Here is an 18,109-nt window from a genome sequence, read left to right as displayed (position 1 = left end):
GGGCCACCAGTGTCTCTGTGCATCCTTGGAGTGAGGACAGGTGGCAGCCTGGCCCAGGATAATGCGCTTTAAATGGACTCCAAGAGCGAGGCAAGTTGTGGGAAGGGAGCAGAAGGCTAAATGCTGGTGGCTCTGTCCCTCTGCTATGTCTTGTGTGGATCAGAGGTGAGCTGTAGGATGCATCCTGCCAGTGGCACCACAGTGATGGAGCAGTGACAGCAGCTGTAGGGTGAGTGCTGGGCATAGTGCCATGGGAAGGAGAAATCTCCAGCCTGATTCTTCTGCTCCCTCTTGTCCCTGAGCCTGGCTGTGAGGAGCATTGGTTCTGGCACATCCAAGATGGTCCTGCATATATATATATAACAGTGATCACATTTTTCTCCTTCTGCAGAAGAGGTCCAGTATACAGGACAGGTATATAACACAAATCTCACTTTTAATGACAAACATCTCAGTTTACAGGAGGGAGGGGAAAGCAAGAACAAGTTAAAGAGCTCAGTCATTGAGCTGAACCTGGCTAAGGCTCTCTAGTCACACCTGATACCAGACTGCCACTGCCAAGACCACTGGTGGCCTTTCGGAACAGACCAACAGTGCGTAGCAGTAGTGTATGAGCTCCATAACAAGACACTCAGGAAAGTTAGGGTTCAACAAATGGCCATCTAATAGCTCTTGGTGGAGTGAAGGCCTTAAATTTGTTATTTTATCACAAATTATCTGATAACAAGCTTTAAGTGAGCATACTGCATGTCTCCTAATGCTGTTTTCAGAGATAATTCCTGGTTTGCTCCCTCCTTACAGAAGTGTAGGGTAGTTATGGGTGTAAGGGACCTCAGAAGGTCCCTAGTCCAGTCTCCTCTTGGAGAGGTAACATGAGAAATCTGCTTGTACCTAGAGTTTATCACAGATGATTCAGTGGGAGTCTCACAGCTGAATTCATGGGTCTCCTGAGAAAGAATAAGCTGATAAGTGTTTTGTGCAGCAAAGAACAAGGTTTGAAGGCCGTGGCATTGAAAGTCCTTAAAATTTTTAGATTCCTGAGGTTGTGACCATCTTCTGAATTGTTCAGCAGCTGCAGGGCCTTTCTTCTTGCTCTCCTAAAAGAAAGCTCAGCTTTTGTACATAGACTTTGAGTGAAGGTTGCCTTCTGCCTGACTGGTGACCACAGCACTCACCCACTTGCCTTAGCCATAGGGGATGAGGTGGATACAGATACCTGGGCCATAGGAGCACTTGTGAAATTTAGCCATTGTATGACTATCCAAACACACTATTTCTGTGTCTAAATGCAGAGCATTGAGGTTTTATAGTTTCCTCCTACAACTCCTCTGTGAAGAAGGGGAGTTTAAGCAAATATTAAGCTTCGAGAGACATTTTGTTTGGCTAGCTAGGGGGCAAGATTAGCAGTCTTTCATGTTAAGTCCCTGTACCTGGATTGCTGGACATCTCAGCTCTTTTGTTAGCATGGGAAAGAATCTCTCTCTCCAGCCTCTGATATATAGAGCATAACTCTGCAGCCTTGGCTCTCTCATCAAAGTCTTTGATCACAATGTTAACAGAATAGGATCCTGATTTACTCTATATGATTTATAACCTAGTTTATATCATTGATGCTCATATTAATAATTTGATTTGTCCAATAAACCAACACAGGGAAAGTGAATACATGTCACCTGCTCCATAGACACAGATTTTAGCTGTTAGATATACATGTTTCCACTGAAATTTGTTCTTACTGTAAAACACTTCCAGGATACCTCCTAGATACATCAATTCTCAGGTGCATCTGAAAAAAGTGAAAAAAATGCACATAATGCCAAGTTATGTAAACATGGAAAGACTAACAGTGAATTTATTAAACAAAATCAGGAGTTATTTAAGAAACAAGTGCAGGAGGAATTCTGGAACAGAAAATAGAATCTTTTTTTACTGCTTCTGCACTACCCTATCTTTGCTGGTTTTTTCTCAGTTTGGATAACCCATATGTTTGCTGTTTCTGCATTTTCCTCCCTCAGTTCCCTTGCCATACCCCATTTACCTTTTCTGATTCTATGGGAGTCAATTTTGCCAAGCAGGCTTTCTCTGCCTTCTGCACTTTATGATCATTTGTATGCAGAATGCAATCTATATGAATTAACTAGATCCTAAATATATATCAAATCCAAACTTGAGTTTTCAGGTTTGCAAAATTGCATTCCTGCCTCTGCTGATCCATCTGTGAGTAGGTACCATATGTCAGTTACTTTATCAGGAAGCTTCAGGGGGATCCATTAGAGAGAGTCCGCAGCATAATTAGAAAAAAGAACATTTGTTTTCCCAGCTGCCCTGTTTTCATCCTTCCTCTTCAAATGTTCTGCTGTTTCAATTAAGCTCACCATGGATGCACCAGCCTGGTGAACCCAGAGAATGAATTGCTTTAAAAACTTAGTATTTTACTTGCAAGGTGGATACTTTTCTGTTGGTTCAGCTGTAACCCCAAACTCCTAAAGCAATGCTATCACAAAATACCATCTCGCTCTGTGGTCCCCAGTGACACAGCACCATCCCACAAGGGTGAGCAGCTGAACCTCAGCGAACCCCTGTGCTGGGGCTGTGCCCTTTGGGAAGGGCTCTGTCACACGGCAGTGGCCGCAGCTCCACCTCTGGCCCTGCTGGTGTCCACCTGGGTGCTTGATAGGACATGGGGGAAGAAGCAAATCACCATCCAACTCTTGAACTACATTGTATTGTTGATGTCTCTGACTCCCTAGCCAGGAGTGATCCAGAGTGTCACAGGACTCAGAGCAGGGCTGCCCAGCAATTCCCACTTCCTCTGCCTGGGCTGGTTATCCCTTTCCCATTTCCCAGCCTGCATGGGGAGAGGCAGCAGAATCCATGCAGACATCCTGCCAGGGCACAGGGCTCTGCATTTAGCCACAGGATTAATATTTATTATCTGCTTTTCCCTCTTCCTCTTGTCCAAGGTGAGAAGCCTGTGCATAAAGCATTTTATTTCATTAAGGAGTTCTTTTGTTTTGATCTCTCTTTTTAACCTTGTTTGTAGAGGTCACTCTCTGGTTACAGAAGAGAAAGCAAGGGCAAAATATGCATATGCTTTCGGATCACAAAGTGATCAAAAAGGAGTGGGGTTCACAGAGCTCATCTTGCAACCTTCGCTGGTCTAAAACAAACTGCTGCCTCCCCAGGTGAATTTATCCTTAACATGGTGAGTGTGGATGTGAGAGAGAAGCAGACTTCTTGCCCTGAGGCTTGCCATGATGGGTTGGACACCTTGGTGCTGGCTCACAGGGTGTCTGGGAGATTACCCTGAACCATCATGGCCCATTCAGCTCTCCACAGAAGACCCCAGCAGAGCTTGAAAGATGGTCTGGGTGATCACAAAACTAACTGAAAAATGGAGCTAATGGAAAAAACTAATGACACGTGCAACCAGATGAGAGAGCACCAGAGTAACAATGGTGTGTGTCTGCCCATCAGCCTCCCCCTACATGGTAGGGACCATTTTTCTCTGTCTGCGGCCTCTCCTGCAAGGGCACAGCAGTGTTCAGCAAAGGCTGGGTGCCACTGCAGCAGGAACATGCTGCTGATGGCTGGTCTTGCTTCCTCTGCAGAACCCAGCCTCCAGCTGAATTGAAGGAGAAGCAGGTGTTCAGGAAGGTGAAGAGAGTTAAGTCTGTTGGAATGGGACAAGTAGGAGGTGTAGGGGGCAGTTGTGCTGATCAGTCTGAGCATCCCTCCTGGAGAGACTCAAAGCATTAACCTCACCAGTTGTTCTGGCCTCCTCCTGTTTTTTTCTTAGGTGAGATAGCAGCATCCCAACTAGCCAAAGCACACTGTAGCCAAAGCTGTAATGTTTAGTGCTCAAGTTTGACTGTGCATTCACAAGCTTTTCTTGTTTGGAAGCATTTTGCCCTGTGCATTCCCCAGCTCAAGTGCATTAAAACATCCTTGACTATTCTCTGCCTCTTTCCCACAGCTGTTTTTTTGTGTCTGGTGCACTTTGTACATCCCAGCAGCTCTAGCATCTGTGATGTATTTTAGAGCAATTTCAAGTTCAGCTTTGCTTTCCCAGGTCAGGCTTCCTGGAGAAAACCCCATAGGAAGGTGTGACTTCATGCAATATATCCCCGGAGAGCTTAGCAATGCAATAGACACAGAGTGCCAGAAGTGCCTTGTTTTATTTATTTAAAGTAGATGAGGTTTAGCTGCCAATACACAAGTTTTTTTGTTTTTCAATTCTTAGTATAATTGCTTAACTGTGGAGATCTACGAGGAAATAAGGGAGGAATGGTTATTTAGCCAAAGGGGGACAATATCTGCAACTGATTGATGAGTCATGGGTGCTTACTAGCTACTTATTTTTCACGTATTGCCTGCAAAGGTGTTAGAAATACAAAACAAAGGTTAGTTTCATGGGATTTAACTGAAGTAAGGATTTCAAGAGATGTCTCCCAGAAAACACTAGTGTGTACTAATGATGCAATGCCAGATTTCAGTTTATTTGTAGAACAGACACATCATGGTTGCCCGCTGCTCGTCCCAGGTTACCACAGCAGCTCTCACCGGGGGAAGCAGAGCAGGATGCCTTGCTTCTCTGTGCTCTCAATTGAGTTTCCTCATACCATTTACAGATGGATTACATTCAGACAGTGGAAATCAAATATTTATAAAATCATATTTAACTCATTACCTTGTGTTTCAGTTGAGAATTTCAGGACCAAACAGTAACTCTCACCTTGAAGAGTGTTTTCAATGCCTGGCAACGCAAGGCTGTGGTCCAGCAGTAAGAGCAGTCAGCCATAAGTAACTGAATTTCATCAGGTTGGTGTGTAAATATAATTAAAACTTCAGAGAACTCAAATAAACATCAGACTCTTGATGAGTTAGTTCAGCTGTATGTGGCCAGAGAACTTTGCAAAGCTGATGTTGCTGTATATTGTTGGAGATTTGTCTGCTGTTGACCAAGGGGTTTGTGGACTTGGCGGGGGTCAGGTGGCATGAGGATCCACGCTGGATTTCTGCTGGCATGCGCCCTGTAAGTGAAGGTACCTGCTACTGTGCAGAGGCTGAGACCTCAGCAAAACTCTCATTTAACATTAGCCTGGGTTTTATAGACTGTGTCTTCCACTGTTCTTAGAAGTGATGCTCAGTGTGGGTATTGCTTGGAGCCTCCGTGAAGGGCAAGGATCCACCAGGAGAAGCACTTTTTTAGAGCCAAGCATACTGTACTGAGAGTTACTCGAAGACAGGAAAGGGTATTTAATGGGTGTATAATGCCTGTGCCATGATCTCTGTGGCTTAAATGATCTGGAAGCCTCTCCTGGTGTTTCAGAATAACTTCTCATCTCACCTCTTGCATTTTTGTATTCCTCATTCCTGCTGTAGGCCATTGGACGCCCTCACATGCCAGCCTACTGGTCTCTGGGATTTCAGCTCTCCCGCTGGGGCTATGGCAGCCTTGATGTTTTAAAGCAAACTGTCGATCGCATGCACCGCTATGATATCCCATATGTAAGTATGAATTTTTCACTGCGTATGCTAATTTTACATTCTGAAGTGAGCGAATAAAATCATAATAGAGGAAAAATAATTATCCTACAAGAAGAATTGTAGAATAAAAAGATGTTCATAATCATATGTAGCTCTTTTCCCTGTGCTTAAAAGAACATTTAAAGTGGGCTTTTAACATGAGGTTTAAGTGCTGCTCTTGGCTGCATAGCAGGTGATTCTGCTGTGGACTTGCTATTATGCAGTGTGAGATGCTAGCATTTTAAAAATACGTAATGGAACTTCTGATGCAGATCGCTGCAAAATAGTTGCTAAACTAGGACTTCTACATTTTCATTTTGTCCATTTCTACCATGTAAGTTTGTATAATTGTTACAGCCAATCTCTTAGGTTTCATTTCATACGTTAGTTGCCTTTTAGAAATAGAGTTGCATACACTCCAATTTCTGTATCAAATACTTCCATTGAAGGCCATCTAGTCCAGCTGCCCTGCAATGAGCAGGAACATCTTGAACTAAACCAGGTTGCCCATCCAATTTAACCTTGAATGTTTCCAGGATCGAGACATCTACCATCTCTCTGGGCAACCTGATCCAGTGTTTTACCACCCTCATTGTAAAGAATTCCTTCCTTATATGTAGTCTGAATCTACTCTCTTTTGGTTTAAAACCATCACCCCTTCTATCAGGAGAACAGGCCCTACATAAAAATCTGACCCTGTCTTTCTTGTAAGCCCCCTTTAAGTATTGAAAGGCTGCCATAAGGTCTCCTTGGAGCCTTCTCTTCTCCAGGATGAACAACCCCAGCTCTCTCAGCCTGTCCTCATAAGAGAGGTGCTCCAGCTGTCTGATCATTTTTGTGGTCCTCCTCTGGATTGCTCCAACAGATCCATGTCTTCCATGTGCTGAGAACTCCAGAGATGGATGAAGTATTCATGTAATATTTCCTCTAAAAATGTTTAGGATGTCCAACATCTTGATATTGACTACATGGAACGTCGCCTGGACTTTACCTATGATAAAGTGAATTTTGCTGGTCTGCCAGAGTACATCCAGGAGCTGAAGAAGAAAGGAATGCACAATATTGTGATTCTGGTAAATTAACAATTTTACTAATTTTTTCTCCATTTGTAAGAACTATTCACAGCGTAGTCTTCACAGCAGTACCTAGGTGCTAACACACATATACTATTGTAGCAGATTTTCCATTTTTGTCATTTGTTGACAAATTTGTTGCTCAAGAACAATTTCTCACAGATTTCATCTCTCAAAAGGTTGCATTTATTAGATATCTGTGTAGCAGCACCATCTCTATACCAAAACATTCTGTCACTTTTTCCCACTCAGTTATGAGAAATTTTGCCTCTGTTCAGGGCTGAGTTGACATAGGATTGCTTTCATACAATTCTTTCCCTGAAAATGAATAAATGAATTTAAGACACATACGAAAACAGCTGAATAGGGGAAAAAGTCTACTCCTAATCACTTTGGAAGTTAGTAACTACAATTCATGTTGTCTTGTACTTACATTTTATCTAAATTACTGTAAGAGATGTTTATTTGCATGAAAAATTGTGGAAAATGTATGTTGAACGTCCAACCAAAATTGACATATGGCCAAATGAATTAACTTGGACAGAAGTGAAAATTGGAGCTTTCCATCTTCCCCAGTTAATTTATCCAACAAAATTTGCTATTGGCTCCATCACATCCCCATACATGCCTTGTGCCAAAATGACTCTCTGTCACAATAGCTGAGTGAGCGCCAATGGTGGCAAGGGAACTGGAGACCAATTAAATTGAAATTTATACACAGATTTAAATGAAATAGGAAATGAAATAAAATCCCTTGATAGATTCACAAGATCTTGCTCTCCAGGGTCCCCCAGCAGTGCAGCACCGGGAGGGCTGCACTCCCCAGCGCAGGATGCAATTTGTTCTCCGTAACCACTGGGGACAGGATAAGAAGAAAAACACTTTAAACTGCAGCAGGACAGATTTAAGGTAGACATTAGGGTAAGGCTGCCTGTCTGCAAAGTGAGCTGAGCAGGAAGCCAGCTGCCATGGCCAGAGTCCCTCCCCAAGCATGTGCTTTGAACAGGTCTGACAGATGCATCAGGGATGGCTCAGGCTGAGCTGACCCACTGCCACAGTGTGAGGAGAAGGAGACAATCCCACAGAGTCCCTCTCAGGACTTTTTGCTGTAATTGTAGTCATCTGTTTTCTGCCTGAATGGTCAGTTCACACCTTTCATTTGGGTACTATTTATCTCAAACTACTAGTCTCTCACCCTTCTATTTTCTTTCTTGATACACTGATTTGAACTAGTATATTCTGCCTCAGCCTTTTTTTTCCTAGACTAAACAAACTGAAGTATCTTATGCTCTTTCTATTGGGTGAGGTCTTCAGATCTTCTTACAGTAGCTCTCCCTCACATGTTCCCAGTTTGAATGCATTTGCTTGTATAGCAGATAACTCGATTTCCCCAGTGTTCCTGATGATGCCCCACAGTGTTAGGAGAACACTATGGAAACAGAACACTATTTCCTTCTTTCTCCTAAAAGTTGTCTCCTATACCAAAGCCCTGCATCACATTTACCTACATTGTATTGGTGGCTCATGCTTGTAAGGAGCCCAGTTAATCCAACTGAATCATAACAGACAGGCCACTAATGTTTGGCCCTAAGTTGCTCCAGTCCTTTTAAAATAAGGGTCACATTCCTCATCTTGTCCAGGGTGTCCTGTCAAAGGCTTGTGGGTAGAGAGATTGAACAGCAGAGTCCTAAATTGTAGTACAGTTCCTTTTTCATTTGTGCTGGTGTACTGGAGTCAAGATAAGCAAGAGCCACTGCAGTTTCCTCATCTAAAAATCACATTATCTTGTCAAGTAGATAGATTCAGGCAGAAATGCCTCCTTGTCCTTATTTTTCCCTCCACAATTTGTTGTAAAGTTTAGCATATGACTGGGGATGGACTAGTCAGCACCACAGATGAGTGTTTTCTTTTTAACTGGGAGTTTTTTGATAGTTTATTTAAAAGTACCTTCTCTGTATTTATTATTTGCTAATCTTCACTTTGTTGTACTATAATTCCATTTGCTGCTATGAATCTCAAACAAAACCATGCAGCCCAACTGATCAATTACATGTTGATAAAGGAAATAGCAGCCTGAAGGTTCCATTTCTTCTGCAACTGCAAATCATGAGAAGCTCCAGGATGTAGCAGTGAAATCAGTTTCCATCAGTGGAGAGCCAAGGCACAGAGTTTATACAGTAAGAGATTAGTAAGTCACTCTGATGGAGAGCAACTTTAAGACAAAAATAGTCCCACATTAACTGGATACATCATTGGAAATAACCAAGCAGTAAGTGAGCACATGTGCTCTTTCTGTTAGGCAGTTTAGGCTCCTTGTATCCTCAACACTGCTCTAAAAATTATCTCATCTCTTAGAGATGTGACATTAATTACCACCTGCCTGTTTATTGGTTTATCTCAAAAAAGTTTGCAAAACATTAATGTATGAGCAAAATACCAGGAGTTTGGGGTAGCTCTTCCCATGCAGTCTTGCCCTTCAATAAATACATGGCAGTCACCTCTTTTTCATCAATGTCAGGATGTTTCCAGTTGTTTTGCACTCGCTACTGGGTAAGAAGCTCCAGGCAAGCAGTTGTGATTTAGTGGGTGAGCTACATTATTGTCATGGTTTGAGATAGCCCCAACATCCAATTCCCTAGCTCCATCCCCCCTCCCACATCTCAACCTAATGCGAGATGGTTTTTTCCAGACAAAACACACCAGACTCAAAGTGGGGAAAAGGGAATATATTACAATGACTGTACAAATAAATACCATATCACATTATACACATGATCATAAACTATCTCTACCATGACATATGTATTTACAATGGACCAGATCTCTTCTCCCCTCCAAATAAAAGTCCAGGAGGGAAAGAAGGACAGATCCCTTCCAGTCCTTAACAGCAGCATCTCTGAGGCAGCAGGTTTCTTCTTCTCATGCAGCAGCTGATAGCTGGCTTTCTGCCAGCACTCCACGAGGGAGGTATCAAGCTCCCCGGCCCCATCGCCTCACAACCGAGGGGTCTTCCGTGGACTTCGTAACCCCAGACAAGGTCGTTTCACCACGTCATATCACGAAGACACAGGGGGGTCTTCGTGACGGTCTGGTATCTCCAGGAGATTCAAGCTCCTTGCAGGGCCTCTGTGCCCTGTCTCTCAGGCTGCCGCCGTGGCAGCAGTGCAAGGGGGGGAAGCCAAGGTCGCCCCCCCACATTCCATCTGGCCGTCCCGGTCCAGCTGCGGGACGCTCCGAGCTTCTCAGCTCCTCTCTCTCCGGTGCTGCATGTCTAAAACTGCTCTCCAAAATAGGAGGCCATGTCCCTCTTCTCCAAGAGGGATCTCAAGGGAGTTTTGGGGGAGTGTGGTACAGTCTTACCCCCAAGAACTCTGTAGCTCTCAGTTGCTGGCTCTCCTTTCCTCAGCTCTCCTTCCAGGAGTCTTTTCTCTGGTGCTGCATGTTGCTTCTCTGCTCCTTCAGTTCAGGTCTTATCTCTGGCTCTCTGCCACCGTTTCTCTGGTCAGCGTCGGCTGCTGCTCTGTGCCCATGGAGAAAACATCTCCCGGCATACTACAGGCACCTAGCCCAGCTTTATGCTGTTCCAGGTCCCTGCAGCCCCCAGCCAGGGGCTGGGAGGGGGCCAGAGGCCCCAAGGGGCTCAGAGCCCCTACCTCGTGGCTCTACAACATGGCCACCTCTCCTACAACCACCAAACTACAACTCTTCTTTTCCGGTCTGGTTGTGGTATGTTTACATTTCTGCAGGAGCGCCCATTGGGCAGAACTTCAAAACTTCCAGGGGTTTCCACCCCTTGGGGTCTACCACTTCTCTTAGCCCCTGGGGAAAACAAGGTTCAAACCACTACAATTATCTTCTTACTTGTGAATTTAACGTCAATAACATTTCTAAAGCCCTTTCAGTTTCTCAGGTGGCGCATTCTACATCAGTGCAGGAAGTATTACTATATAAATTCAGCTGTTAGACAGATGCAAGGAATATAACAACTACTCGTAAGTCATGCAATGAGCTAATGGGAATCCAGATAGGAAACCCTTCTTTCCTCCTTCCACTAACCTGTAACTAAGGACTGTCTTTTGTTCTAGTTCTTTAGCTAACCTTGTGAAGAACAAAAGCTGAGCCAGTTTATTCTTACCATTATTTAAAAGCTAATGTGAAGTATAGGTTACACCGGTACTGAAGTTTTCTATTTTCACTTTACCACAGTTGCTGACATCCCATCAAACTCTGTCTGTTAGCATTCTTTAGTGATGCAGAGCATTCCCCTAAGTTGAGTCAGGAGCTGGAACAGTATGAAGGGTTTCATTTCCAAGTGTTAGCAAAGCCAAGCTAGTTGCAATCAAGGTAAGCGTAATCCAGTTTGATACCGAAAGAACAATTTTCTTTTAGATTCCTTTTAGGTAGTGACAGTAATGGGTGAGTTTCCAAAGTACAGCAGATTGTTGCCTTCCTCAAGATGATTTCAAGAAATGGGCTCTGACTGCAGCCACTTAGTGTCATGTAAAACCTTTGTTAAATGGATTTGGGAGTGCAGATCCTGACAGCCAGCAGTATTAACACAGGTGACCGGTCTGAGGATGGGACCCTGAACTCAGTTGTGCCACCATCACTGGGGTGGCTGGTGCCTCACAATCAGGAGGTCCAGTCCCCAGTGCTGGGAGCCCTTGGTGATTGTGGTCACCTTGATAGTAGCATGGCTCCATCACTGCAGCCTCTAAGTGCAGCCCTTCAGCACTTCTCTCTCCCGACCTCCTTCAGAGGCCATCTCAATTTAAGGGAAATTTTGACTAAGAGTGTCAGTGCTTGGCCATCATTATTGCGCTAAATAATGTGCATGCTTTGCTGTGTCAGAGCAAATATATTCTTTAGAAACAACAACAAAAAAGTTCTAAAAGTAACAATGACTACAATGAAAAATTATAAACATTATTACTGAAGAGGAACCTTAATGAAAGACCTTGCATACCTTCTATTAAATCACACTAAAAATAGAAAGAGCTAGGAATGACATGAGTGACAAAATACAAGTCAGTAGCAACATGCTTATGATTCAAAATAGCGCTTGATAGCTTTAACATTTTAAAGTCAAGCTCTGTGAGCTGTAGAGGCTAAGATTTCCGGAGATGAGTATTTATGAATGTGCATCAAAGTCTATGACGGGGGCCATAGGTGGAAGTGCATCAGACTGGATAAGCGCTATGTGCTCCCAGGTCTTTAAGCAGTCAGTTGGAGTTAAGGATGCTCAACACCTCCTTCCCAAGAGCTGCTAAAAAGATAAATTATGGAAGATTTAACAGGCATGAACCTCCTCCCTCACAAACAACCCTTGAATGCATGGAGGGGTTTTTCTCTCTTTAGGACAATACTAAACCTGCATAATGTATTAGATTTGTGCCCTGGAATAACCTTTCAGTTGAAGGAAACCAGAAGTTTGGATTAGGAGTAACTAATTAAGCTCACTTCTTCTAGCCTTCAAGTCCTTTGAGAGACATCTTTTCTACATTTATAACATAATTATTGCAGATGGACAGTTTTCTCTTTTCCAAAGTTGAACTATTAAATAAGTTAAAAATGTAATGGACACTTATACTCCTTATGAAGGTGACACTGGAGCTAGATAGTTAAACAGAATTTTACACTTTAAGTAGGGATTTAGCTGTAGCTTTTGTTTTTGAGGCATGGAAGAATATAATTCCCTCACCAGGGCTATAGTTATCAGAGGACTTATAAGTAAATCAGACAGTTAATTCAGGTATTTAAATGAGCTTTAAAACATACCTTTAAAGATACTTAGCATTTGGGATCTGATATTTTTTGTTTTCTAAGAAGTTTATTAGTTAGACTTTTATCACATCTGAATTAAAATTCACTTAAATTATTGCACAAGCTATAAGTGAATGGAAGAATTGTTTCAGTGGTGTTTTTCTCTATGGTGTTTCATAACTGAAAGGTTTTGCCTAAAACAGAACCTGAGGGAATAACATTTTCTAAGAAAAAAGTAAAGAATTCCCTTCTAAAATGGCTGCAATCTTCATCTGTTCTAAATTACAAAAAGGAAATAGCTGCTCACAATTAGTGACGTATTGCAAAGTGCACTTATCTCCTTTTAGTTGCAGCTGACTGCTGAGCAGAGTTGAATAGTGTCTCTTCATTCACTGGCATCTCAAAGCATTGATAACTTTATTACTTACCGGCGTGGTGGGCCTCCCTCATCCCCAGAAGCCAATCAGTCTCCCTTTCGATGAACTTTGTGGCTACTGGTGGCCATCCTGAGGCAGAGAAGTTGTTGGTGTCAATGCCACTGACAGCAATAGGAGGTGGTGATCCCCCCAAGCAGTGAGAGGGGCAGCAAGGACGAGCTATGGAGTCTAAAATGCTATGGTTGTGATGCCTGGGGAGAACAGAGGCATAATGCCCCACATGTGAATTGGGTTACTCTGCATCAGACCGGCATAAAACACCCTTGTCCAACATTGGTTCTGAATGGAGAGCTAAAGGGGTCCTTTTGAGGTTTCAAGCCCCTTGAAAAGTTTTAGTTATTCTAGCACTGAGCTGTTGATGCTGAGGCAGCTGGAATAAGGATTGCCTTGGAGGAAACCCAGAGGTGTCCAGGTGTGGGAATGTCCAGCATAGGCTCCACCCATAGCAGAGACCTTGGTGTGGGGGCTGTAAAATCTAGTGCCTCTCTAAACTAATTTGAACATCGAATGCCTCATAAAAAATAAACATGAGGGTATTTAATAATTTTACATTGCTTTTGCCTTATACAAGAAATACTCATGGCATATCTTTAACGACTTTTTCTAAATTAGTATGTGCTCTCAACTCTTACTAAATTTTAATCCTATTTTCTTCCAATATTTTTGCAATCTGCACTAAGAACATAATCCAAATTTTTCTAAAATATACATATAGAAGAGTAATTGTTACCTCTGGGATTTCAATAATGGAAGTGTAATTGCTGTTTTCAGGACCCTTTCATAACCAAGGATGAGGAACCAGGCAGTTACAAACCTTATGATCTTGGCCAGGAAATGGGAGTCTGGGTGAACAACTCTGATGGTGTAACTCCTGCTGTTGGGCAGGTGAGCTTTTTAATTTTCTGATGCATTTGGTCTGGTGCTGCTTCAAAATGATACAACAGCTCTGCAACAGAAATGGGAAAATAACCAGGATTTACACCTGTGACCCATAGGCCTGGCCTCCAGGAGATTCTGTGTTTCCTGACTACACCAACCCCAGGACAGTGGAGTGGTGGACCCAGCTGTGTCTGGAGTTTAAGGATGTCCTTGACTACGATGGGATCTGGATTGTATGTCTCATTATATCTGCCCTCCCTTCTTTAAAAAAAGAAAATGAGGCTTTTAACATGTGTCTTGCTCTCGTTATTAAAGGATATGAATGAACCATCCAATTTCTTAAGAGGCCAGTATCCTGGATGTGCTGATAATGAAATCAATAACCCTCCTTACATTCCTAGTAAGTAAAATTTCCTTGTTATTTTTTTTTGGAAAAAAAAAGTCCATCCTCTCATTTTGCATCTTTCTCTGTCTGTTACATGTGTTCAGTTACACATCTGTTCAAGACTCTAGTGGCTCAGCTTTGATGGAGTATCAAAAATCAACCACTTTTGTCTGTCCCTGGGTCTGCCTTGTAACAGGACTAGAAAAATGACCTTTCCTGCCATTCTCTGAGCAACTGGTCAGACCCATAGGCCAAAAAAAAGGAATTCTGGTTTCCTGACTATACCAACCCCAGACAGTGGAGTGATTTATGGGAGGAGTAACTGTGTCTGGAGTTTAACTGATGTCCTTGACTACGATGGGATCAGTCTATGTCTTCATTATATCTGCCCTCCCTTCTTTAAAAAAAGAAAATGAGGCTTTTAACATGTGTCTTGCTCTCGTTATTAAAGGATATGAATGAACCATCCAATTTCTTAAGAGGCCAGTATCCTGGATGTGCTGATAATGAAATCAATAACCCTCCTTACATTCCTAGTAAGTAAAATTTCCTTGTTATTTTTTTTTGGAAAAAAAAAGTCCATCCTCTCATTTTGCATCTTTCTCTGTCTGTTACATGTGTTCAGTTACACATCTGTTCAAGACTCTAGTGGCTCAGCTTTGATGGAGTATCAAAAATCAACCACTTTTGTCTGTCCCTGGGTCTGCCTTGTAACAGGACTAGAAAAATGACCTTTCCTGCCATTCTCTGAGCAACTGGTCAGCATCAAAAAAAAAAAGGGCAAGATACCTATATACTATAGCTCAGCCACAGATTTATGGGAGGAGTAACCCTTCTGCTTTACCATCACCACTGCTAATCTCGGAGATGGGCAGTCTCTGCCTTCTTCACGAACCATGACAAGGAAGAGGGGATCTCCTTGATGCCTTAATTCAATACATTGCCTTTCTCTTAGGAAAGAAATTTTTGCTGTGTTACTAGAAATGGGCTAAAAATAAGTTTAAAACTGTCCAAGCCTATGGGAGACTTACAGGAATGGGAAAACCTGTTCCAAGAGCTGAGTTAATGATATGCTCATTCTTCCCCAGGAAGCCATGAGTACTTACAATTAGTACCAGTGGTCCTGGCAGTTAATCCAGACAACATTTCCCCAGGAAAGCCCGACTGCCTAAGCAATGTTAATATGCAGCAGGAAGTTGATACATAAATGAGTTATTGACAGTGAAATATTGGAAATGTTCCCTTTTTCCCTTCGGGCTTTTGTACCGTCATGGTTGAGTAGTGGAACAGGCTCCCCAGGGAAGTGGTCACAGCACCAAGCCTGACAGAGTTCAAGTGTTTGGATGATACTCTCAGGCACATGGTGTGACTCTTGGGGATGGTCCTGTGCAGGGCTAAAAGCTCGACTTGATGATCCTTGTGGGTCCCTTCCAACTCATCATATTCTGTGATTCTTAATTTTCTTTATTAAATCTCAATTCTTTTTACTCTGAATATAAGAGAAGCATAAACATAACAAAAGCATGACAAAATACTATAAAGAGATTGTAAATTTTTGAAAGCAGAAGCAGAGCTTTTAATTATGATTTTGGCATTTGCTCTCTCTGTATGGAAACCACTGCATACTGGCCCCGTGGGTCTTGACCAAAGCCGAGGAACTGATGAGACATTTCCATCTTTGCCTTAAGTTACCTTCATTTTTTGTCAGCCTTCAGAGCTGTGAAAAAAGATGTGACTTTGGAGAAAATGGCCAAAATATCAGAGATCCCTTTATCCTTTTTTTTTATCCCTTTTTATCCCTTTGTTTTGAACCACTGTTTAAGGGCTTTCTTTTATATTTCACTTAATGCCAACTCTGTCCATGCTCTTATCTATCCAAGCCCTCAACTGGTGTAGATATGAGATGGGACCCAAGTGGCTTAGTCCAACAAGACATTAGGACCTTCCTGGGGCTAGCAGAGTTTTGGGGGCTCACCATTGTCTAGGTGATTTCATCTATGCAAGTCCCTATCTCAGTCCCTCTGGCTTTTTGTCAGTGTAGCCTTCAACCTCCTTATCTAAATTTTATAACCATGATTACACGTAACCATGGTTTGAATTTCTAAAAACAGATGTCCTTCAAATCAATTTTCTATAAAACACTTTATACTGAAGATTAATATGCAATTGTAAAATAATCAGTATTACTGAGGCAGAATACAAAATACTCCGAATAGGAATGAAGAATGAAACTATGATCCATGTGGCAGCATTTTCTTTTCTATCCCACCTTAATTTTATGGGGCTAATAATCAAGTGCCACTGGGACATTGTGTGACTTTCCTCAGAACCTTAGTGTCCTCTTCAAATACGTATCAGTCAAAGTTACTTGAAAATTGCCTATAAATTAAGTTATGTCTGATGATGTAGATCAGCCACACTGGAGTCTTTTGTCTAAAGATCTAAACACAAGGATTCTAGCTGTGGTGGCACAGCAGAGCAGAGAGGCTAAGGTGGTTGCATGTACAGAGAAATGCACAGTAGTAATGAACTGCAAACATACAGGAAGTGCAATTAAGCAGGGAAATTGCTTGTTCATGGAGAAATATTTACAATAGTGCATGCACCTAATTAGCATGCAAAAGAAGAATATTTTAGAATCTACCTTTTTTTTGAGAGAGAGAATTTTATAACAGGTTCAATTCCATCTTTGAAAATAAATACATTGTATAAACAAAACACCTGACCTGCCCGATTCCTGCTGAGCTTCATGTGGCATTTTCATGGCAGTTACCTGCAGAGGATAAAAAATTTTTTGCACCAAATGGGCTTTGCCACCATCTCCTTAATATGGGATCAAAGACCAGGCAGCATCTGTGCAGCCAATTTATGCCTCATTTTGCTTACCTTTGAGTCAGCTGCAGCTGTGCCAGTGACATCAGGCCTACCCCTGCCTATTACTGAAGGCAAAAAGTTTCTGCAACCTCTGTCTCCTGCTGATAGACAGAGTTACTGGATAGTCCATCCACGTGTGAATATACCTGCTATAATCTGTCCTGGTTCTCTTCTGTGCAGCCTATCAGGCCATAGCCACCAACAGCCTGCAGACTGCTGCACCTCGTGCTTTTTCCTCCCCTGCCCACCTCCGACCCTCCCTGCTCTTGAGGCAGTGCCATCAGTCCTGCTTCCTTCCAGTCCTAAGTGCCTCAGGGCAAGGGATGAGCCAGAGCTGAGTTTAGGTGTGAATTTTGCTGTGATAGGGCAGAACTGTGCTACCTACCTGCATCTGCAGCTGAGTGATACAGACACTGAGGTTTTAGGATTTCACACAACCATACGGGTTCCCTGGACATCTGAATTTCTGTTTGGTTTTCAGTGATTTTATTTTTTTTCCCTAGCAACGTTTTTGCTATTAAGTAAAATTTCTCACTGTGTAAATAATATGTAGGTGTATTCTTAATTAGGCAATGCAAAATTTTTCTTTCTGACTATTACTTACTAAACACATGATACCTGTCCAGATGTTTTGAATTATTTAACATAGAATTTGAAAGGAATTATCAGTCCTCTCCTCCCTTCTGAGGACACGTGTCTGTCTGCATCAGGTATTCATGGCTACATGCTAACCTCATGTCAGTGCAGGTCAAGCAATTGAGCTTTTCCTCTTCCCAAATCCTTTCATGTTTTCACCCCAAAATGTGTAGAAATGTGAAGAGATTTGAATTATGATATATGTGATTTTACAGTGTTTTGTATCATTCTCAGGCATTTCGGATCGTTCTCTGTCTCAAAAGACATTGTGTCCTGACTCCAAGACTTACCTCGGAGAGCATTATAACACACACTCTCTCTTTGGTTGGTCACAGACAGAACCAACTTTCAAGTGAGTTTTCTAAGTATTTCTAGTCAGATTCATGTGATTGAAACACATTTGAAAAACTGCTGATGTTACCCGGGAAATCTGTAATAGTATCTAATAAGAAACATTGTTTCATTTTACTGTTCATCATTTTGTAGGAGATTTCAAAAAAAGAGAATCGTGGAAGAAGGAACAGAATATATTC

The 18,109-nt window shown here is 42.3% G+C and overlaps 1 protein-coding gene across 1 annotated transcript in view; it reads left to right on the top strand.

Annotated features, from left to right (window-relative positions):
* The window catches only part of LOC113993638 (sucrase-isomaltase, intestinal-like), a gene marked incomplete at its 5' end in the record, with an annotated part of 56,798 nt that overhangs the window by 15,202 nt on the left and 23,487 nt on the right, over positions 1-18,109 (top strand). Inside the window, 6 exons of the mRNA XM_027731984.2 lie at positions 5,386-5,511; positions 6,471-6,602; positions 13,574-13,687; positions 13,798-13,914; positions 13,997-14,081; positions 17,811-17,928. Coding sequence (XP_027587785.2) covers positions 5,386-5,511; positions 6,471-6,602; positions 13,574-13,687; positions 13,798-13,914; positions 13,997-14,081; positions 17,811-17,928 — 692 coding nt within the window. The remainder of the gene's footprint in view (positions 1-5,385; positions 5,512-6,470; positions 6,603-13,573; positions 13,688-13,797; positions 13,915-13,996; positions 14,082-17,810; positions 17,929-18,109) is intronic.

This window comes from Pipra filicauda, unplaced genomic scaffold, assembly GCF_003945595.2.
Source record: "Pipra filicauda isolate LSUMZ 115617 unplaced genomic scaffold, ASM394559v2 scaffold167_size3244652_pilon, whole genome shotgun sequence".
Classification (NCBI taxonomy): Eukaryota; Metazoa; Chordata; class Aves; order Passeriformes; family Pipridae; genus Pipra; species Pipra filicauda.
The sequence above is the reverse complement of the archived record's forward strand: the minus strand, read 5'-3'. Positions and strand labels throughout refer to the sequence as shown.